The sequence below is a fragment of the Ascaphus truei genome, chromosome 1, assembly GCF_040206685.1.
Source record: "Ascaphus truei isolate aAscTru1 chromosome 1, aAscTru1.hap1, whole genome shotgun sequence".
NCBI lineage: Eukaryota > Metazoa > Chordata > Amphibia > Anura > Ascaphidae > Ascaphus > Ascaphus truei.
In genome coordinates this window covers 173,769,618-173,793,563 of record NC_134483.1, presented here as the reverse complement: position 1 = coordinate 173,793,563, position 23,946 = coordinate 173,769,618, and the positions used below count along the sequence as shown (strand labels likewise).

At 41.8% G+C, this 23,946-nt stretch overlaps 1 protein-coding gene across 17 annotated transcripts in view; it reads left to right on the top strand.

Moving 5' to 3' along the window:
- Positions 1-23,946, top strand: part of PRUNE2 (prune homolog 2 with BCH domain) — a 266,033-nt gene that overhangs the window by 122,896 nt on the left and 119,191 nt on the right. For 15 of the 17 annotated variants that reach the window (XR_012801231.1, XR_012801230.1, XR_012801229.1 and 12 more), the window contains 3 exons: positions 1,410-1,568; positions 8,441-14,168; positions 14,695-15,469. Coding sequence is in view for 12 of the 17 variants with exons in the window: in XM_075598671.1 (XP_075454786.1) it covers positions 1,410-1,568; positions 8,441-14,168; positions 14,695-15,469 (6,662 nt within the window). In the remaining 5 variants the exon portion in view is untranslated. The remainder of the gene's footprint in view (positions 1-1,409; positions 1,569-8,440; positions 14,169-14,694; positions 15,470-23,946) is intronic. The other 2 variants (XM_075598687.1, XM_075598704.1) reach the window with 2 other exon arrangements.

Genomic DNA, 23,946 nt, shown 5'->3' with positions numbered 1-23,946 from the left:
CAGTAAGTTGTTTGGGCTCCCCCCCTGCCTCCGATCCTTGTGGCTGCTGCCCAGGCCGGAGGTAAGCGCGGGGGGTGGATTAGCAGGAGCGTGGCTGGCCCCATTCTTGCCCGCTCTGGGGGGATTGAGCGGGGGAGGAAGGGGGGAAGCTGTGGAGAGACTGTGGGCTACTCCTTATTTTGGCAATGTATGTACTGTACACACAGCTTATCGAATGTCCTAAATGTCACTTACCCAGTGTGCTCAGTTGCATGTCACTACCCAAATCCCTTGTCTACCGCTTAGCTACTAAATAACATGTGACAATGGAGTTAATAAAGCAGGACACATGGACTCTCTACCTTTTCTATATGTCGTAAACTAAAGGTGTTAGCCACCCTAACTTAACTGTGTCTGTTTTATGAAGGACTTCTTCTATGTATCTAATGCAAAGTTGTGTTTATGAGAGAACATTGAGGCACACGGTCCACTCAATTGACAGGTGCTGCAGAGCAGACAAGAGTACATAATTAAGTGTTTAAATATTTTTGCTGCATCCGGATATTGGGATTCAGAAGCATAATAAAGTTGAGCTTATTTTGATGAATTAACCCCTAGTTGGGAAGTGGTCTGGCGCTGACAAAGAAGGGTTGACCTGGTGAAGTCCTTGAACCCACCCGGACCCCATACATAAAGTCCCGCACTGTATAAACCAGTTCACCTGGGGAAGCTCCAACGTGGTAATGAAGTAATGAAATTACTTACTGAAGTCTTGAATCCATCCGGACTAGCGTGCTTCTAGCTGTATAGTTAAGCAGGAAGAACAACTCCCACCGGAGGGGAGAGACATCGGGCACTGCTACGCAAAAAATGGTAGTAAAGGCTGGACATTGCTACAAAAAATACTATATTAATTAATTCATGGATAAAAGAGGTGGAACGCCCCCCCACCCCCCGCAGCTCTAACGCAGCCCTAAGTGGGTGAAACGCGTTAGAGCTGCGGGGGGGGCGTTCCTCCTCTTTTATCCATGAATTAATTTATAAAGTATTTTTTGTAGTACAGTCCAGCCTTTACTAGCATTTTTTGCGTAGCAGTGCCCACTGTCTCTCCCCTCCAGTGGGAGTTGTTCTTCAAAGTTGTGTTTAGTTATACATGAAAGGGTAACAATATTTTACACTTAGTGCTATGTTCTTCCTTCTGTGTGAAATCACAGAAAATCACAATGTTTTTTTATTAGCCTCATCATGCTATTGTTTCCTGTTTTTGACAATGCTTAGAGCTAATTTTAACAACGATTGTTCAGATTATATTATATTTAGTTCCAACTGGAAACATCTCGTGATTAGATGAGGATGATGTTGTTTATGCCATGAACATTTCAGTGCCCACCGTGTTCTAATAACAATTTATTCTGTGTTATAATTGTCAGGATTTGATAAGCTACAGGAACATCATTGGTGATCTGAAAATATTTCTGGATAAATATGGGTTTGACATACTTATTCTTTTGGCCAGCTGCACATCAGAGGAACAGATAACAATACGACAAATCGCGGTCTATTCGGAGAATCCTGAATTGTGTAACCAAGTAAGCCCTATTTAGATATTAGTATCATTTGTTATTTTTAATGTAAAATCCAGAAAGCAGAATGAATAGGAAACTGTAGAACTTGAATGTCTTCCTAATATCACTTTATTTAACCATACTGTACGATGCCAATGTATTATTCTACACCGTGTAATCTCTAGCAAGTGTAAGAAGGTGTAACTGAAGGACCAGGCACCACAGCACTTTCATGTTTGAGATACTTCCGTTTGTAACATTATTTGATGCTACAATGCAGAATCACAATCTCTGCTATACACAGAAAAGTTAAAGGTTAAAATCTTGCATTGAAATAGAAGCTTAAATACTATATTCAGGATATAAACAACAACAGAAGCAGAGATTTAAGTAGGATTTAATAAGAAAATAATATGGAAGCAGAGTAATTATATAAAGAACAATTGAATTCTGTTCAATATATATTTTTTTGTAATTTATAGTAGAACTACAGTTTTTCTTTAATGCAGATCCAGGGGGGGAACAGATCTACTGTACTGTACAGATTCTCACGCACATTCTTACCTAAAAGTAGTGACACTGGCTCTAGAGTTGTATATCTGAATTCAAGAATGTCATAGGTGTTATACACACACTATACAGTAGGTGAAAAGCACAGTGATAAAGGAAAGCAAGACTCCTAGATGAGTTTGAATTATTTTTTAGTGGTTTGATGTTTTAAGTATACTGCATGAAAAAAAAATGTAATGCTTGAATTATGCATGTACCTGTATGATCATTTACATATTGCATTACCACTATTGAGACTTAAAGGGGAAATCCAAACCTTCAGATTCTTTTGCCAACTGTTTTATTTTTTTATATAGCATTTAAGCAGGGGGTCTCCGGAGCTGAACCCCGTTAATTTCAGCTCCGGCATACTTACCTCCTCCGTAGGTGCCAGTAGCCACTCTCCTCGGCTTGCGGGGTTCACAATATGTCCGCTTATAAAAAATGTTGCGCCCTGATGAACAATAGCAAGCAGTGACATTATCGGTGTGGCTTCCAATTGGCCCATGTGACACGGGAGCTTTAAAGTTTAAAGCCCTGCTTGCTCAGCCGGAGCAGCTACCGGTACCTACTTCAGAGGTAAGTATCTCCAGAAACAGGGAGGCCCTGGAGCCAAAAATAACGGGGTTCAGCTCCGGAAACCCCTGCGAGAGAGAGAGAGACAGAGAGAGAGAGAGAGGCTTGCTCCAGATACTCAAATATATTGAGAAAATACAATATTACAAATTCACAGGGCTAGAATGTGCACATTAGTGAGCATATAAAATAACATCCCTGATACCCAACTCCAAATGATGCTATTACACAAGAAAATATAAAACCCACAATACTGTATGTCAGTCCTGCAATACAAGAGAGCAGAGAGATCACCCTGTATTAGACTGCAATAGGAAGAATGTGTCCAATGGATAATATGTCCAAAGATAGTTACCCCTCAATTGGAGGCAAACAATACAAAGTTCCTTAATACTGTATGTAGTTGATATTATAGCCTCTTAGGTCCAATGCTGTCTTAATGATCCAAAGTAATAATCTGCTCGCTTAGCAGCGTTTCAAAGGGAGTGGCAGGTTTAAAAGTGCTGCAGTTTTTCCATGAGTAGTAATGGATAACATTCAGTGATTCAAAGGTGGTGTAAGAGTTCTGTGGTGTTCCCACGCCAGCCAGTTTATTTCTCTGGACCTATAGCCAGATGGCACAATAATAAGCAGTAACTCACCACAATTCTCCATCCGGAGTATCCCCACACTTACCCGCATCATCCCAGCGGGTTAATGGTTAAAAACTTGTATCTGCAATGGGCGCTGATTACACCCTCTTCCGAATATCAATGGTAACAGCTGATAGATGTCACACAGTGATCTTCTGGTTTTAACAGCCGACCTTATGTAGCTCAAAGTAAAGTGCCCTGTGGTCTGGGATCTCACCTCTCAGGTAAGGGTACTGGATTAACCCTACGCGTTTCGTCAGAACTTTGACTTCAACACGGGTGTCCCATAAAAAAAATTAATTGATTTAAAAGGTTTGTTTGTTCAATTGAATTGTAAAATGATAAAATACATAGAAAAAATAAATATATGTGTGTGTGTGTGTGTGTGTGTGTGTGTGTGTGTGTGTGTGTGTGTGTGTGTGTGTGTGTGTGTGTGTGTGTGTGTGTGTGTGTGTGTGTGTGTGTGTGAATCAATTCTCTGCATTGCAAACAACCACTGCACTTCTCAATTACTGAGAGTGGCATATACCATATATTACATTTTAAAAATGAATAAAAAAAAAAAACAACTTTAATTGAACAAATATATACAATCTTAATAAAATGAGCACATGTCAAAATTATACAGACAATTTGGATAGATAATCCATGTTCAATGAAAAGTATATACCAAGACTGATTAGCTACACATTGAGCTTTCTATGTGCACCATTGTAACGGGACATGTATTATGCGACCACTTACAAGTGGTGGGTACAATGTTTAAAACTAAGGCTAAATGTGGCTCTATATGAAAGAGCCCATAAATATAGAGTAAGTATTTACTCAAATGGTGACTATTGAACAAAAAATGGACCACATTAATATAAAATAAATTAGAATAAAATAAAATGGCAACAAAAGAGAGAGAGAGAGAGAGAGACAAAGAAAAGAAAAATAATGAACTCACAAATATGATGATGAACTATTTAAATTGAAGTATCAGCCACAAATAAAATGACCAATTTTCCTATAAACAGAATAGGTGACCAGTAATGCTACTAAAAAAAAATAGATGAATTTATAAAATATGTCATTAAAGTGGATTAAATTTGTAACCAGTTATGAAAATATATTACATTGGATAGTGTAGTGTAAGTAATATATTGTTCTCCAAGGAAGGGAAGTAGGATGGCAGACACAATAATCTCCCCATTGGATGTTGATTAAATAATATAGTCCAAAAGCTACTGTAAAAAAACTTCTGAATCATATTTAACCCAGAGAGAATGAATAAATGAAACCATATACTAGTCAAATGCATATTAAATAAAACGCAGTTGTGATTAACAATACATACAGTATAGATGGGGACCAATAATATAAAAGCCCTCTTCAATTAGACTATTGTACTGGTATCCAAATGTTCGTTAAGTCCATTTGGTACAATAGTGTTTAATTTAAAGATCCAATAGGATTCACGTCCACATAAATGTTTGAATCTATCTTCCCCCAGAGCTGGGAGGGAAATATGCTCTAGTCCCATCATTTTAAGGGTGGAAGCATTGTTCAGATGGTTGGAATAAAAATGTTTTGGAACACACTAGTTTGAAGTCCTTTAATAATGGCTTTTCTGTGTTCCAAAAAGTGGAGACCTACATATATATATATATATATATATATATATATATATATATCGAAACAGCTGTCTGTGGGTGGTTTTCTGGGTATGCACCTTAACCCTGGCTGTGCTCAAAGCTGTGACCATGCAGCAAGCTTAAGCCTATAGGGAACCATGTTAAAAATGGTTATTGAGGCAAAAAGTGACACTGTGTGCTCATTTGCATGTCATTTCCCAGAATCCCTTGCTCCAGTGGAAGTGCTGTATGCTGGGTGATAATGGGGAAAGGCGGGGTTGCAGACCTGCCTAAGACATGCAGATGAGCATACAGTTATATTTGCATATATATATATATATATATATATATATATATATATATATATATATATATATAAAAATACGTATACAGTAGAATAAGTGTAAGTGCATTGTTTAGTATCCTTTGCCAATTTGGTAAGTTAGTATGAAGAGGACATTGTTTTCAACATTCAAAACAATTGCAATGTAGTTACAGTAGTTTAGATTTAATACATGGTCCCAGCAAACTGAAGGAATGTTTGCCTGAAACAGTCTACCTCTCTTGGGCTCTATTCGAAGTAGGAGACCAACTGTGTTCCAACTACACACACAATACAAACAACAATAATACCCTTAACAAGCGCTAATCTACAATGTGCAATTAACTCACAATAGTGTGAAAAATGGCAATGAATTGGTGATGTGAACGTGATCACTCAATGTGAGTGAAAACCACTTCTAAGTGGTGTACAAGCTGCCAGAGAAACTAATAAACAGATCTTCCCAACCTGTGAAATAAATACAAATACAAAATAAAAGTCCCGGCGCTACAAATGTCCCAGATACCGTGATCCAAATGGAAAGTCCTGGATGAAAAATTCTCAGATGGATGGTACAGGATATTTTCACAGAGTCCCAGGGAGTTGATAATTCCCTTTAACGATGTCCGCAGTGATTCTGGGGAAACATAAGAGGTACACACCAATTGCGCAGTATGCCACTACTCCTGACCCCACTCTGAACCAACGGACAAAGAAACCCTACTTACAAGATAATATCTTGTGCGTTCAAGGGAGAGAATCTGTAACTGTGTCTCTGCTCTGTCTCAGTGTTTCACGGATCCCACGTGACCGGCAGCAGTGATCTCTTATTCCATGCAGCGACCAGCACTCACAGGGGACGTAAGTCAGGCATGTCATGCAGGAACAGAGGATTGACACAATGGTGTAATACGTTTACACTTTATTAAAAAACTTTAAAACACAAATCACCCACACTTACAGTAAATGGGGGATGACGATATGACTCACGGATGCCGTCCGCCACTTGTCTGCAGCCTGATGCACACTAGGGAGCCTTCCTGAATGGCGTTCTCTGAAACTCCTAGCCGATGACGTCAGTGGCAGGGCGGTGCAGGTACGCTCTCACAGCATCGGCACGACTATGGTGGCTGGACTGGCTCAAACACTTGGCTCCTCCTCCCTACGCATTTCGTGACTCTGCGTCACTTCCTCAGGGGATGGGGGAGCCTAGTGGGAGCTGTGTTATATACCATTGCATATCAAGAGAGTCCACCCACAAATGGGAGGTCCTGGACTTGATTTCAATGTGAGCTGGAGTTGGGCAATTAGCAGCAATTGGGATCTAGGTGGCTGCTGGGATCAATTGCATTATGGTGAGCATGCTAATCATGCAAACCTTTACTACATCCAATTAAAATATATTACTTGCATGATTACATGGTGGATACTATTGATTGAAACACAAACATATATATTGTTATATGCCTGTTCAACATACATCAGTATAGCACAACAGTATAAATTACATTGTGGATGTTATTGAAACACAAACATGTATATTATTACATCCTGTTTAACAATGCATATACTATTCTCACCTTAAGATGAAAATCAACTGGAAATAAAATAATTGATGGAACTTAAAATTAGAACTGATAGAAATTAATTAAGAATAAACATTCTACGTATCTTTTAAAAAAGCTGCCAAATCGAAATCAATATTTAAACCTAGGGGAGACAGAGTTCTAAGTGTATATATCCAGTAACTTTCCTTTCTAGAAACAAGATTTAATCTGTCCCCCCCACGCCAAGTACCCTTTGGATTGTCAATGCCCATGCAGATTAACCCCTGTGGGTCCTGGTTATGTTTAATTTTGAAATGATTTGAGACACTATGGGTCTTTAGGCCCCTCTTGATGTTATATACGTGTTCAGCGAACCGTCGCTTGAGGGGCCTACCAGTGCGCCCCACATATTGCAACCCACATGGGCATTGCAGGAGGTATACACAAAAGTTGGTTTTGCAATTTATGAATGTCTCAATTTCAAATTCCTTTTTAGTGACACTGGATTTGAACATTTTGGTTTTTACACTGTACTTACAACCAATACAATTTTGACATACATAATATCCCTTAAGGCCATTCAGCCAAGTGACATGGCGGTCCCTGAGACTGTCAATAGGACAGCTCGGAGCTAGAGAGGACTTTAGATTCCTAGCCCTTCTATATACAATCTTGGGTTTGTCGGGAAGGCAGGTTTTTAATAGGGGATCTCGTTGGAGGATACTCCAATACTTATTAAATATGGTCCTCTAACCCCTTCAGTGCAAACCTGGTGCTCTGGAAAAGATATATTGACGATATATTGACGATGTGCTGTGTGTCTGGAGGGGGTCATCAGATGAACTGGGAAAGTTCCAGGAATATCTAAATACCAACACATGGAACTTAAGGTTTACATTTAATCATCATAAGTCCACTATTAATTTTCTTGACCTCACCCTTTATATAGTTGATAACACTATCCACACCAAAACATACCATAAAGAGGTTGATGCCAATACGTATTTATTGGCATCAAGCCACCATCATCCAAGGTGGCTTCAGAATATCCCGAAGGGCCAAGCACTACGAATCAAGAGAAATTGTTCGGAAGATTCAGTTTACCAGCAACAGGTTAAGGATCTCAAAGAAAAATTCTTAGATAGAGAGTACAGAAATAGTGAGTTAGATTCAGCCATTACAGAGGTCAGCAAAATTGACAGGGCCACTCTAATAACTAGAAAAGCCACAACATCAGGGCAAGGGACAGAACAACAATTTCCCTTTTTCATCACTCAGTATAGTGGGTTGGCCCCAGTCATATCTAAAACATTTAATAAGTATTGGAGTATCCTCCAACGAGATCCCCTATTAAAAACCTGCCTTCCCGACAAACCTGTGTTCCAACTAGTGTTAATAAGGAGAGTATTCTGTAGGCTGCATCAGACAGTTATTCAGATTTTTTAGGTGCCTCCCTAATCAATAAATGGGTTGTGATATCGGTTTGTGATAGCCCTAAGAAAGCCTACCTATATGCCAACCTATCTCAAGTGTGTGGTACTACTAATTACAGTGATTACATACAGTATTATTAGTTAGATATATACGTTTTCAAAAAATTGTGGTCATATCACAAATGCATAATATTAAATCCTGGTTATTTATATTTTAACAGATTTGTTGTGAACTAGAAGAATGTCAGAATCCTTTCCTCGATCTAGAGCCTTCAGATTATGGATGTGAACAGTTCCTTGTTTATAACCAAGAAAACGCTTTAGCCACTTGTGAACAAGTGGCTGTAATTATTAAAGAAGCTGTTAACAGGAGACGAATATGGATGGTTCCAAATAGCAGGACTTCATCTACTGAAGCTGTTGCTGGCAGCGCCCCTTTGTCGCAGGGATCATCTGGCATCATGGAGTTGTATGGTTCTGACTTAGAACCACAACCAAACCCTGTGAATTTTGTGGATAACCAACAAGGTATAAATGGATCAGCTCAAGCCCAAGTTGACGGCAATGTGGATCTTGTGAGTCCAGACAGTGGATTGGCTACAATAAGAAGCAGTCGATCTTCTAAGGAAAGCTCCGTTTTTCTCAGTGATGACAGCCCAGTTGGGGAAGCTGCTGGGTCACATCACAGTTTCCTTCCAGGTATTGATTCTTACAGTCCCATCCCAGAAGGTGTTATAGCTGAGGAAGAAACACCACCATCCAGAAATAACAGTGACAATTTTGATCTCTTTAAATTTGAGCTAGCACCAAACGTTCACTCTGAATCTTCTTCTCATTCTGCGGATTATTCTATGGCCGATGACTTTTTCTTTCAGAGTGATTCATCAGAAGGGCAGCTGCTAACTGCTGAGAAAGACCATAATGAACAGCAAATATATAGGGATATTATGGCTAATTGTTCAACTGATTTACTGACTGCCAAAGCGGCAAATATCAGCATAGTAGAGTTTGATGATGACTTTATGCCTAATCGAAATAACGATGAGGACTACTCTGAAAAAAATCCAAGTTTAAGTGACATTGTTGAATATGATTCTCCTTTATCTTCTGAAATAGAAAATGCAGAAGTGAAAATTCCTCCGACACCTATGAATAGCTTGGTGGAAAGTTCTCCATTAGATAATGGACCTCCAGCGTTTTTTCCACAAGCTGTGATAGAAAAAATAAATGAAATTGGGGCTGCAGACATATCTCAGTCTCAGGGTAGATATGCACATTGGTGGAATGGAGGGGAACTTAATTCAACACATGATGCTTTGCTAAATGCTGACACGTGGAGCTCAAGTGAGCAAGAATCTGTGTTTCAAAGCCCTGACTCTTGGAAGGGTCAAAAGACAAGCCCATCAGTGCAGGATAATTCTGAACGTAAACATTCAGCTTCCACATTTCAAGTAGCACGTCTAGATTCTCATGAAGCAAATAGATGGGAAGCTCCTAATATAAATACAGCACAGGTAAATAAAACATTTTCTGATTTGTGGAAATCCAACAAACCACTGCCTGTGACATCGGACCCATGGTGTAGCTCTTCAGATAAATTTGGACAATGCGCCAAAGAAACAATTGATTTTTCGTGTATGTTTGATGATGACAACAATAGCAAATGTTTTGCAGAGGCCAGCAAAGGAGGTGACGTAGATGCTGAGCATTCTTCAGGAGATACTCCTGATGAAGAGATGGATAACACAGTAGGTGAAGAGCCTTTTAAAGAAAACCCGTACGCTCTGAAACACAGTGGTATTCAGAACCCGGGGACAAATTCAAGACTGACAGTGTTAAATCCATCAACAGATCAAAAAGATGATTCAAGACATACAGGAGGAAATCTTTGTGCCTGGGACTTGTATGAAGAAAATGCAGGCAAACATTGTGTTGACCCCCAGATCACCTGGGACGATCCTTTCTTGTCGTATACATGTCTGGACTTCAATACACCTAACACAGGCAAAGATTGGATTATTTCTCCACCTGACACCAATTACTCAACATCAGATTCAAATGTATCTCCTACTTTTGAGGGTGATCTCAAAGAACTTGAAAACAATTTAGATGACCAAAAAAAGCTTGAGCAAGGTGATTGTTACCTTAATGATGTGGCAGATGATGTGGCAGATGACCTAAATATGTGGCATAATAAAGACCAGATATTTAATGAAAACCTTTCAAAATCTGGAAATATTGGTGGTCATACATTACCAGCTAATGGGCTTAGCCAGTCAGGAACTAATTATTGTCGATCACTTGTAAAGAATGATGCCGTTATTTCACAGAAAACAGACCCACAAGGCTTCATGTATTCCAGTGCTTCTTGGTTTGGAAACACTGAACTGACTGATGCAACGAGCAATCAGAAACATATTATGCACAATGAACTCATCCACAATGATGTTGAAGGTGAAAATCCAGAGCTACATAATGAAGGTTTCCATGATGAAAAAAATGAACATGCAGTTGCTATTTCATATGTTTCGGAAGATTTCAATGGGAAAAATTATGATTCTGCCGAAGGGTTTCAAAAAGTTGATGAAGGTTTAAATGCAAAATCACCTCTTGCAATAAACGACTCCAATTCATGTAGCATCTTGCATCAGGAAGGTCACAATATAATAGCTGAATATACTATGAACCCTTCTCCTTCAAGCCAATTAACAGAATATGTTCTTTGGAAAAGTCATGAAGGGTCTGCAATGGCAGTAGCTGGCGGTGACGATGTCAACACAGATATTTTAAGTGACAGTTCAAAGTTGACAAATGTACTATGCAGCAAATATCAGTCTGCTGATTTGATGGACAAAGTGACACATGTATGTATCCTAAAAACGATGGAAAATGTCGGTAAAAATCAGGACATCAATCCAAAAACAGGTGAAATTAGCGTTAGACCTGAAAATCAAGTGACTTGGGTAGCAGATGTAGAGGAGGACACAGATTCTTCTTCAGAAACTCCTGAGGATTTAGAAAGCTCTGATGCCTGTAGTTTAGGAAGCTGGAATCAATTAAATACATCTTGTACTTCAGAGGTAATGGGAAACCAAGATGACTACAGTGTACCTTTCAATGGTGAAGCTCAGGCATCATCTGTAAATGCTCCAGGAAAAGTTGTTATGGCTAACAATGTAGGCAGTGAGAGTTTTACTAGAAAGTCTAATTCAATAAATCCTCAGATTAACAACACATATAAAAAACATACGCTTGAAAACCCTATTGCGATGGAAAGTCAACCTCTTAATAGGAAAATTGAAATTGAAGAGAATGTTTTATTTAGTGAAGCAGCTTCTAAAAAATATTTAGATTCCACAAGTTGTGGCGTGCAAGGCATTACGTTACAACAAGATGATACCAATTATGATATTTGGAATAATAAAATACATTGCAATTTTGATTCTGCTGAAACAGATTCTGATTTAAGCTCAGGTGTTTCAAATATATATGCTGAAGAAGAATTTAAAAACAACATATGTAGTGAAGAAAACTTTTTGAGTAGCTCTTCACATTCAAGTGCAACGTGTTCTGAGTTAGATGACAGCTGGGGCACATTACAGGTAAACTCACATGATAGCAGTCCATGCACAAATAAGGTAGATGATTGGCCAGTGTCTAAAAACAATGAAATACATTGTAGAGTCACTCAGCCCGAGGTTGTCAGCTGTAGCAGTGGCATTCATAAAGACAAGATCCTACTCAAAACCATGAATAAAGTCCCAATGAACTTTGATGTTTGGAATACTCAGATATGTGAGGACTCAGAGTCATCATTGAGTAGTCCTGAAATAAATGAAGCTTCAGAAAATTCACACTCCTCAGATGGAAAAGCCAAGAACAGTTTCCAACAAGAAATTATTACATTGGAAACTGCAGGACCTATATTATTTAATGATCCTCAATCTAGTTCAACAACTCCAGGTACAGATGAAGACAGCTTAGAAGCAGATGCAAATATGCAATTTGGTTTTCTCTGTGATAGTTCTGCAAGTGATCATGCAGGGATGGCTTCAATTGAGCAAACACCCCAAGAGACAATTACATGTTTAGATACTGTTCCAGATGTAAGCCAGGCATACATATTACATAAGGAGTATTTTCAACATACAAATAATTTCTTAGTGAGCATGCCACAAAAAGGTGAAAATGTGTATGCAACTGATAACTATTCTGAAGATAGTGGAGAAATCCAGAGAAAAACAAGACCGGCACATTCAGGAGGTAATGCAGAAGATGACATGTCAAAAATGAACACCTTGGAATATTCAGCTGAAACTCTAGATTGGTGGAATACTGAACAAGAAGAGCAATCATTAGACGATGCTTGTTTTGTTTCAGATAACAATATGCTCCTGCACGATGACGCCTGCAAAAATGATGCGCTTTCCATTGAACCTAAGCAAAATGAATGTGTTAATAGTGTGACGTTAACGTCATCCAGCAAAAAAACTCTATCGTCTACTCTGTGTTTTTATGAAAAAGACTTGTCTACTGTAGAAAGTTCACTGAATAACCTAATAGGCCTCACAGCATCCGATGTTCCTTTAAGAATCTGCAACTATAAAATGAATTTAGAAAAGCCACATGCTCATGCACTTGGCGATCAATATGTGCATGAAACCGAATCTGGGGTACAGGTACAAACAGACATTACACAATTAACTACAACTATCCCAACAAATCCCTTGTCTGAACTTCAGTGTATAGATATGACACCTGAAACAGAAAATTGTGGAACCATAGTGGTGTATGATCAAACATGCAAGCAGAAAAATGTGGAACTTTGCAATTCCCATTCAAGTGGTTTGTCCACCAATGGTTTTTCTAGAACTCTAGTGGAACAAGGAGGCATAAGCAACAATATTCAGCACTTTGGGGGCTCCGCCATAACTGAATATGTTCCAGATATTTTGCCTGACAGTACTCAGGAATGTTCTCTATTTTATTCTGTTGATCAGAATCTGTGGAATGAAACTAAACAACCGTGTACTAAAAAAACATCAGAATATGACAACCCTGATGTGTTAAATAGCTGTGACACTAGCTCACAGGTCTCAAATAGCCCTGACTTGTGCAGAGAATATGAAACTGGTGAAGCATGTGTCCAGAATTTACCTGCGTGGACCAGACAAAACACAGGGCTGTATGTACCTGTTATACAAACAGATACTGTTCCTGATATGAAATTAGAAGCCAACTGCGTTGAATTAACCCACGATACAGTTGAAGGTAAACACGATGAAGCTTTAATACAAAATGTGCAATCACATAAGTATCATAATGTTTGTAAGTTAGTTGATGAACATATTGAGAACCTTTATGAATCTGAAGTGGAACAACATGCTGTAAATATAAAAACACCGGAAACCATACATTCTTATACATCCATTTCTTTCAATAAAAATCTTATGCAGCCTTCTGTCAACAATATTGAGGCAAGTTGTACATTGAGCAACAATGAGCAGGATTTGGAGCCAGACTCAATTGATAATAAAAACCAAGAAGACACTGCACAGGTTAATGCAACGCAAGCAGTATTTTCTTTAAATGAGAATGATGACTCTGTTAACACCATTGATATCCAGGACTCATGTTTAAGAGAGTCCATATCATCTATTCCAGTGACAACTATTAATGCAGAGTGCCTTTCATTAAAGCCAGAATTCTCTAGCGAAATTTGGCTAGAACATTTATCCTACATACCAGATAACAGAGAAGATGAAGACCTGTTTACACAACATTTGCCAGTACAGATAGGAGATACACATACAGATTATCTAAAGGACGAAGTTACTGCAGCACCTGAGTTTCAAATTAAGCATGTGGATAAAGCAACAAAATACACAGTTGATGTACAGTGGAATAATCCTATTTTACCAGCAGGCGGAGTCATTGGAGCTTCTAATGGTAAGAAAAGGAAACCCACAACTAGGGAAGTAGAGTATATTGTTTATTAAACATTTAACAGAGTGCATTTAAAACTATAGCTTAGGCACAGATCTCTGAACTTTGCTTAGATATGTGTTATGTCAAAAATACTCTATTGAGACAAAAGAGAAAGGGAAATATAAGGAAAACAGCTACTTTGGGGAATAATATATATATATATATATATATATATATATATATATATATATATATATATATATATGTATGTATATATATATATATATATATATATATATATATATATATATATATATATATATATACATATATATATATATATATATAAAAACAGTATGTGCCCAGATTCAATAAGGGGTGCTAAGCTTTAGCACATGAATGGGAGTTAAGGCATGCTAAACTCAACCCACCTTAGTAAATATTGACCATAGTGTTTAGATTATACTTAGAATGTGGGTATTGTTGTTATTGTCTTAAACCAATTGTAGTGTACAGTACAGTATGCTCTCATTTTTTTCCTTTTCAGAAACTGAAGAAGTGTGTATTCAACTTTGGAGTAATGACAGTATAACTGAAATATGTACAGATTGTATGGACACAACAAGAGACGCTATGAAGATGCAGACGGAAGAGGATTCAAATAATTCTACGGTGGATGAAGTAGTTAAAAGTAGACTTGAAAGTGGTTCTTGTTGTGAGGCTGCCCCTGAAACAAAAGAAAACAGTTTTCCATTAGCAGACACCAATGTGGTGTCCCAACAAATAGAGTTTGATAAAGCCTATTCAGTGAACTCTCTGGATACATTTCAGTCAATCTCCATGACAAATGAAACTGAAAAGCAAGCTGCTCATGGACTAGAGTGGAATTCGCTTCAATTAGAAGAGAAAAGTTCATCTTTTATTCCTAAAAGACTGGGTAGTGAAAAGAAATCAGAAGAAATCTCTGAACAAGAGCACAGCTGGAGCATAATATTGAGTCAGAATGAAGCCTCTGATACCTCACCTGAAGAGATCTTCAGCAGAGCGGAAACAGGAGATTCTGATAAAGACCTGGGACACAGTTTATCTCAAACATTTTTCTGTGAGACACGAGATGGATTTCATACTGAGGTTACGGATCATGACTATACAGACCTTGAGGAAAGCTTTAACATGTGTAAACTAGAAGAGGGTGATACTAAGCTATCCAAAGCATCAGCTGATTCTCTACATTTCCATGAAGTTGGGGTGCAATCTAAGCAGCTTCCTGAAGGTGGCGTGGTTGCTAAACAGCTGAGCACTGAAACAAGTCCTGAACAGAGGTAGGAGATACAGTATTCTAGTACAGTATACAGTATGAAATATACTAATTGGTGTCAGCCTAGATTAATTAAATGTTTGCATTCGCTAAATAATCTCTTTAGTACAATGAAATATTATTCTGTGAAGTTCAGAGGCAGATCATATTTTGATTATAAGTTTTACAATAATTTTTTTGAAAACACTATATTAATTATGTATGATAAATATTGCAGTTCCTGATACAGTTCCATAGGTGGTCTAAAATGTTGGACTTGTGACTACTGTATGCGAACTGTATAATTAACTTATATAATAATACATTGTTTGTGAAAGACATGTCTTGTGCTGCTCTTTCTTCTTATGATATACTTAGGCACCAGGAACAGTTCTACGTAGACTGGTGCTCAAAATCCCATCTTCTATTTTGGTTTGGCAATTTTAAAACTGATGCTAAATTATATTAGTATTAGACTACATTTGTTCCACAATTGTGGCTGTCCTGTAATGTAATGTAATGAACACACACTACTGCACACTGTGAACATAACTTTGCGTATAACACGTTTAATAAAAATAAATTAATTGAAGAGGCATTAAACATGTTTCTGACCCAACCGGAGGCATCATTAGGGTTGGTAATGTTGGTTCCACGCTTGCACAACGGTTACAGGACACTAGATACGCCATGGGTGAAACTTATGGTAGGAACGGTGGTAAGTCTGAAAGGCACAATTTACATGAGTCGCCCGGCATCTTAACCAGAAATTTACTTTCCCCTGCACTTGGACAAATCTTGGGAATCTACTGTAAACGTGTTCTGACATCTAGCTGGTACTGTAGGTCCCGGTGCAGGGATGCAGACGAATCCCTTAGCCATGGTAGCCCTCCAAGGTTAACAGCACCTGAAAACTGGAACTGCAACAACTAGTTCTAAAAACTAAGAACTGGACTGGACTAAGAACTGGACTGGTCAAAGGTCAGCACTATTTATAACAAGTTCCTGGAGGGTTTCTGGGGATTTCCAAGGTTACCAAGACAACACATACTGTAACTGTTACAAATTTGGCAACACCTTTAGTTCTTACACATGTTACCATAGCAACTACCTTAAGAAATTGATTTAACTCTTTAACTGCCATCGACTCTAACCTAAAGGTCCATTACAATATTGTTCACAGTACTGTATATAGTACTGTGTGTGTATGTATTTCCAGTACCACATAAAAGGGTGGCTTTTACTAGCACCTGGTTTACTTCCAACCATGTAATGGTTGATAATTGTGTTAGGGATATGCTTATGATCTCTATGTCTAAAGCAGTACGCTTGTAAATAATATCACATTATTTTCAGCATGAATAGAACTTGCACGGGTGTCAGTTGCATACATGTGTATAACATTTTAATGGAAACATACAGGCATCGTACCGTTTCTTAAGACTTCCTGCCTAAACCCAGAATTCTGTGCCTAGATGTGCTTGCAGCAGAAATGCTTATGGTTTTGCCGTGTATCTCTGCTTCTGGTTAATGCAGGCCACAATCTAGGTAGTGTGCTTTCCAGCTCTGGCTAAAAGTTACATGGAGCCACACCTCATTTACTTTAGTGTAATACATTATATACAGTAGTATAATTGTATGTCTCTTCTGAATGTGCTCACCACAAAGTATATTGGTGACACATTTTCCACTCAATTTCCTTGTTCAATGACCTCCACTAGTTCCAGATTACACCCTGTAATTGCCATTAACCCCATTCACTGCCAGACAGTCAGCAATGCATTGGAGTAAATAGAATTCAGCTTCAATCTGTTCTAAAAGTAAGTTATGGTGAGTAAAAAAAGTTGCAAAACGTACAGCAATGATAAATAACACTTATGAGCACATTCAATTTTTAGGCAACTCCTAAAACGTGCTCGACCCCATAATCACAGATCATACAATGATTCTGCAGCAGACAGGGATTCTGGGTATTAAATACTCACTCGCATTGAATAACTTTTTGCTTCTTATCCATTGTAACATGGATCCCTATAAGCTTATGCTTGCCGTTTAGCTAGGGTGACCAGATTTTGAAAATGAAAAACCGGGACACAATTTTTTTTTTTACATTAACAGTTTATTTATTGTATTACACTTATACTTTACTACCATTAGTCCTTGTAACATATTTATGTGTGTGTGTGTGTGTGTGTGAGTGTTTGTGTGTCGGATGACCTCACTAATCGAACAAAAAAAATCCAGATGTGAATGACTTCTGTACCCATTAACCAGTGTCAGGATGCCCCTATTCACAATTTCTAAAGCAGAAATCCCGCCTGGGATCTTACCTGATCCGCAGTGCCTCAAGGTACTATGCTGGAGGGGAGGTGTTCCCTACCTGTCTTCCGATGTCTCCCGCGTGAAACTTGAGAATCTGGAAGAAAGCAGGGTAGGTTACTTCGGTGTAGGTATATGGCAGTTAAGATGAGACGGAGAGGGAGACAGGGAGTGAGACAGGGAGGGAGAGATGAAGAGAGGGACGGAGAGGGAGACAGAGAGGGAGAGAGAGGTAGGGAGAGGGAGACAGAGAGGGAGGGAGGGAGAGAGGGAGACAGAGAGGGAGACAGAGAGGGAGAGAGTGAGGGAGAGAGGGAGGGAAGAAGAGAGGGAGGGAGACAGAGAGGGAGGGAGAGGGAGACAGAGGGTGGGAGAGGGAGACAGAGGGTGGGAGAGGGTGGGAGAGGGAGACAGAGAAGGAGGGAGAGAGAGATAGAGAGGGAGGGAGAGGGAGAGGGGGAGACAGAGAGGGAGACAGAGAGAGAGAGGGAGAGGGAGGGAGAGGGAGGGAGAGGGAGGGAGAGGGAGGGAGAGAGAGAGAGTGACACACAGAGAGAGAGAGAGGGTGACACAGAGAGAGAGAGAGAGAGAGACAGAGAGAGAGAGAGAGAGAGAGAGAGAGAGAGGGTAACACAGAGAGAGGGTGACACAGAGAGAGGGTGACACAGAGAGAGGGTGACACAGAGAGAGAGAGAGCGAGAGAGAGAGAGAGTGACAGAGAGAGAGAGAGAGAGAGAGAGAGAGAGAGAGAGAGGGTGACACAGAGAGAGAGAGAGAGGGTGACACAGAGAGAGAGAGAGAGGGTGACACAGAGAGAGAGTGACACAGAGAGAGAGAGAGAGTGGGTGGCAGAAAGAGAGAGAGCGAGAGAGAGAGCGAGTGGGTGGCAGAAAGAGAGAGAGAGAGAGAGAGAGAGAGAGAGAGGGGGTGGCAGAAAGAGAGAGTGGGTGAGAGGGTGGTTGACTGACACGTTGGTGGGTGGTTGACTGACACGTAGACTGACACTTGGGTGGGCCCCCTGACTCACCGGGCCCGGGACACCAACCCCGGCAGACCCCCCATGGCCATCCCTCTCCCCCATTCTCTCTCTACCCCCCCATTTTCTCTCACCCTCCCCCCATTCTCTCTCCCTTCCCACCCCCCATTCTCTCTCTCCCTTCCCTCCCCCCATTCTCTCTCTCCCTTCCCTCCCCCCATTCTCTCTCTTCCCTCCCCACCCCCATTCTCTCCCCCCAATTCTCTCAATCGCCTCTATTCTCTCCCTCCCATTCTCTCTCTGACCTGCACAGACGCACACAGCCACTGACCTACAGACACTCACACAGACAGACCAATACAGACACTGACCACACACACACACACACACACAGCCAGATACACACACAGCCACTGATAACACACACACACACACACACACACACACACGCACAGCCACTGATACACACACACACACACACACACACACGCACAGCCACTGATACACACACACACACACACACACACACACACACACACACACACACACACACACACACACACACACACACACACACACACACACACTGATACACACACTGATACACACACACACACACTGATACACACACACACACACACATACTGATACACACACACACAGCCACTGATACACACACACAGCCACTGATACACACACACATACACACACAAAGCCACTGATACACACACACACAGCCACTGATGTACACACACACACACACAGCCACTGATACACACACACACACACACAGCCACTGATACACACACACAGCCACTGATACACACACACCACTGCCCGCCCCCACGCTCATCTCCCGCACCAAGGAGACAGGGGAAGGGACCAGACAGGATGCAAAGGTGCACCCCCTCCCCCCCTGGCAGACGCACCCCCGCACCTACCTATCAGCCCGGGCGGGCGGCCAGCCACGGGGACCCGGGGCAGAAGGGGGGACACTGTGCAGTCACCAGTAGAGGAGCGGGAAGAGTCTGTGTAACGCGCTCACTAGCAGCAGGCACAGGAAGTGCCGTGAGCGGCTGTGAGTGGGCTCGGGTGGAGGAAGTGGGGGCCAGGTGGGGGGGAAAGCAGGGAAGAGCCGAAGCCCCGCCCCTGGCATCCTCCTCCAATCCCCAGCGGCCCGACATATTCAAGTAAGAAACCCAACCCCCTGGCACCTGAAAATACTCACCGGCCGGGCTGCCGCATCCTCGCGTCCTCCTCCTCACTGCCTCCGCTGCCGCCGCCGTCCCCGCGCACCGCAAACACAATTAAAAATCGGGGCCAATGAGAAAAACCGGGACTTTACCGAAAAAAACGGGACTGTCCCGGCAAAACCGGGACATATTGTATTGTATTGTATGTCTTTATTGATATAGCGCCATTAATGTACATAGCGCTTCACAGTAGTAATACACGTGGTAATCAAATAATTAACAAATAATATAAATAACAGGTCATGGGAATAAGTGCTTCAGACATAAAAGTAACATTAAGGAAGAGGAGTCCCTGCCCCGAGGAGCTTACAGTCTAATTGTTAGGTAGGGAGAACGTACAGAGACAGTAGGAGGGAGTTCTGGTAAGTGCGTCTGCAGGGGGCCAAGCTTTATGTATCATGTGTTCAGAATATCCACAGTGCTATTCATATACTTCTTTAAGCAAGTGTGTCTTAAGGTGGGTCTTAAAGGTGGATAGAGAGGGTGCTAGTCGGGTACTGAGGGGAAGGGCATTCCAGAGGTGTGGGGCAGTCAGTGTAAAAGGTTTAAGGCGGGAGAGGGCTTTAGATACAAAGGGGGTAGAAAGAAGACTTCCTTGAGAAGAACGCAAGAGTCTGGATGGTGCATAACGAGAAATTAGGGCTGAGATGTAAGGAGGGGCAGAAGAGTGTAAAGCTTTAAAAGTGAGTGAAGAATGGAGTGTGAGATGCGGGATTTGATCGGAAGCCAGGAGAGGGATTTCATGAGGGGAGATGCTGAGACAGATCTAGGAAAGAGTAGAGTGATTCTGGCAGCAGCATTTAGCACAGCTTTTACCTGGGTCACAGAAGCTGTCAAGGTAGCACAAACCATTGCTACTGTGACATTGTATGAAAGTTAATATAAAATAGGTGTGTTTTATAGAGTAGCACTGATTAAATGGCTATAAATAAGGAACTACTTTTGCCTCGATACATATGCCCCAGTCTTTTTTTTTTTAACCAGAAAACAAAGATTATATTGTTCCATACACAAAAAATTCAGCGTTATGCCCTGTCACTCGTCATGGTCCCACGTGCCATGGGGGATTTAAACCTTCATAAAGTACCAACGCTATTGTACGTTTACAAGTATGTATCTCAGGAACCATTTCTACAGACCTGAAATTGATGCAGATCAGCTCCGGAGACCGTCTGCTTTCTTTACATGTGTAGTCTTGGTCCCCATGGTCCCTTGTTTGTCCCCTTACCGTTCCATAGGCAGGGGAGGCTGGGCAGAGTGCGGGAGGATGCGCAGTAGCAAGCGCAAGCAGCGGTCATTAGGAGTATAGCACAGCAGGGGAGCTACAAGTCCCAGCAGACTCAGGGGCTGCAGACCACATGTTGCCAGGCAACCAATAAGGCTGAGAGATGCATGGCATTTACAATTATGACAGGTGGAGTTCTGACAGTTAGAGGAACTCACAGTTGGAGCCAGGACAGAGAAAGGGAAGGTAGGGTCTGGGTGTTAGTGGCATCCAGACTAGGCCAGATTAACCCTTTAGGTCCAAGATAGGCCCCACTCACCTAATCAGATTTTAGCTGCTACAGGGAAACCCTAGTTAGGGACATTTCCCCTGTAGCTGTATACAGTTAGTGTATAGTGCCATTTGAAGATGCCGCACAGCGATTTGCGGACTGTGATCTGGGGCAGGACCACCACTACACTATCATAGACTATCAAAGGTGAGACCCTCCTACCAGAGTTCACTCCACGCAAAGGCTTCGCTGACATCGATGTCGCTGGATCAGTGGATCCCTTTTGCTTTTCGGCCATATCCGGGTGCTGGAGCACGTGGGCAGGTACCTCACAACGTGCACCAACTATAACACTGTCAGTTACTGTGGTCAGCGCTGTCTCATACATTGGGTGGGTTGGCTCTTGTGGACACCAGGGAGGTTGGGTGCCCAGGGGCCCCTCGGTTCTTTGGGGAAATCCCATCAGAGGTGGACACTAAGGTTGGAGGGCACGGTGGGTCTATGGCTGTGAGAGGCCTATATTGTATGTGGGTTACTGATATATGTAGTTGTACCTGTGTTCAGTAAACGTATTAAATACATGTGTGTGATCTTATTGCATTGGATCCTGTGAAGGGGTTATCCGTGCTGTTGGGATCTCTCACAGGTGGAGGCGCTGCCACCCGACAGATCAGGTACATCCTGGGCTCCCAGCAATGGAGGTTCAGGCCTCCTGTGAGCCACAGGTAGAGCACCACATACTCAGTAGCCTCCACATTTCCCATAGGGTGGGGGAAAGAGCGCTACACGTAAAAAGAAAAGGGGTGCCAATAGTGGAACTGCTCCTTTAAACTTTGTATGTATTCTATTGTTTCCCATAGAGCTGTGCAGGGCCACCGAGAGAGAGGGAAAGCCGGGGCTGGTGTCCCAGGCCCAGTGGCTGTGGGGGCCCCGCCGGCGCTGCAAATTTCCTCTGACCTCTGGCACGCCCTGCTGCCGGTTGCGGCTGGGCCCCGGCTCTCAGCTGCCTGCAGGACCTTTCCTCTCTCTGTCCCACGCCGCCAAACTTCCACTGCCGGCGCGCGACGGGGCTCTCTGACGTCAGCGCGCCGAAAGTAAGCTTGGTCCAGAGAGCCCCGGCAGAGTAGATGCATGCCGGCAGAGTAGATGTATTGGGGTATTGGGGTCTTCTTTAGATGCATTGGGCCCATTTTTTGGGGGTGGGAAGTTTTTTGGTATATATTTTGTGGGGGGAATTATGTGAGGGGGGAGGGAATGAGTGAGCGTGGGGTAATTGGTGGAGGGAAAGGATGGAGGGAAAGGAGAGAGGGGGTGAGTGAGGAAAAGAGGGAGTGAGACGCAGGGGAGAGAAATACATGTGCGGCGGGGGGCAGAAATTAAGTGAGCGTGGGGTAATTGATGGACACGGGTAGAGTGAGAGGTGAGATAGAGAGAAATATATGGGAAGAGATAAGGAAATATATGGGCTCGTGAGGTATCAAATGGGACTTGCAACACTGCCGACAGGGTGAGGGATGTGAGGGGGGAGGGTGGGTATTAGCTGCAATTAATCAGCTCCCTAATGGACTTATTAGCTACTTTGTGAATAAGTGAATATAAGGCGCTAACAACTTAAATACATACAATAGTGATACGTGCAAGTGTAATATAAATTAATATAGGTGCTCAAATAATAAACCCTGCTCAAACCCTCTGGTAGAACCTGTTTCCAGGGTTCCAAGTAGAAAGATGTATTTCATTCCAGGGTTCCAGGATTTATGTGTGCTGTCTTTTTAAACCGGGGAAAGGCCCTGTCACATGCCCCTCCCTTTTGTGGGTAGCTTGAGCTAGCCATGGCTGAAGCCCATTCCTTCATTCCTTCCTTCTCTCTCTCTCTCTCTCTCTCTCTCTCTCTCTCTCTCTCTCTCTCTCTCTCTCTCTCTCTCTCTCTCTCTCTCTCTCTCTCTCTCTCTCTCTCTCTCGATGTGTCTGTGACTGGAAACAAGAGTTGTTTAAGGGAGTGAACCCGAGTCATGCTGGGACTGGTGCCCTATCTCCGGGTGTCTTTTACTCCTCCCAGTATATTTGGGGTTCGACTTTGGTCCACTATCTGCAACTCCTGATATGAACAAGCAAGGGTTGCCACCTTTCTAGCAGTTCATGTCCACAATATGTGGTTGTGGTTGTAGTAGATGATGATACCAGTTACACAGGTTTTGTGTCTGGTGAAGATAACCAGTGTCTCTTCCCGTATGTGCTTGTATTCAGCACACTTTAGTCCCTCATGGAGGACTTTTTCCAAGCACAGTCTTTCCATGATATGCTTAGCTTCGTTACCACTGTAGAGGACTCCTGGCTCAAGCTCCATTTTCCACTTCACCAAATCTTCGTCCCTGAGACTAGGGTGACCACCTGTGTCTTGTTAAGCATCAATGATCGCCGGTGGTTCAACCTGGGCAAAGTTTTTATCCACTCTGAT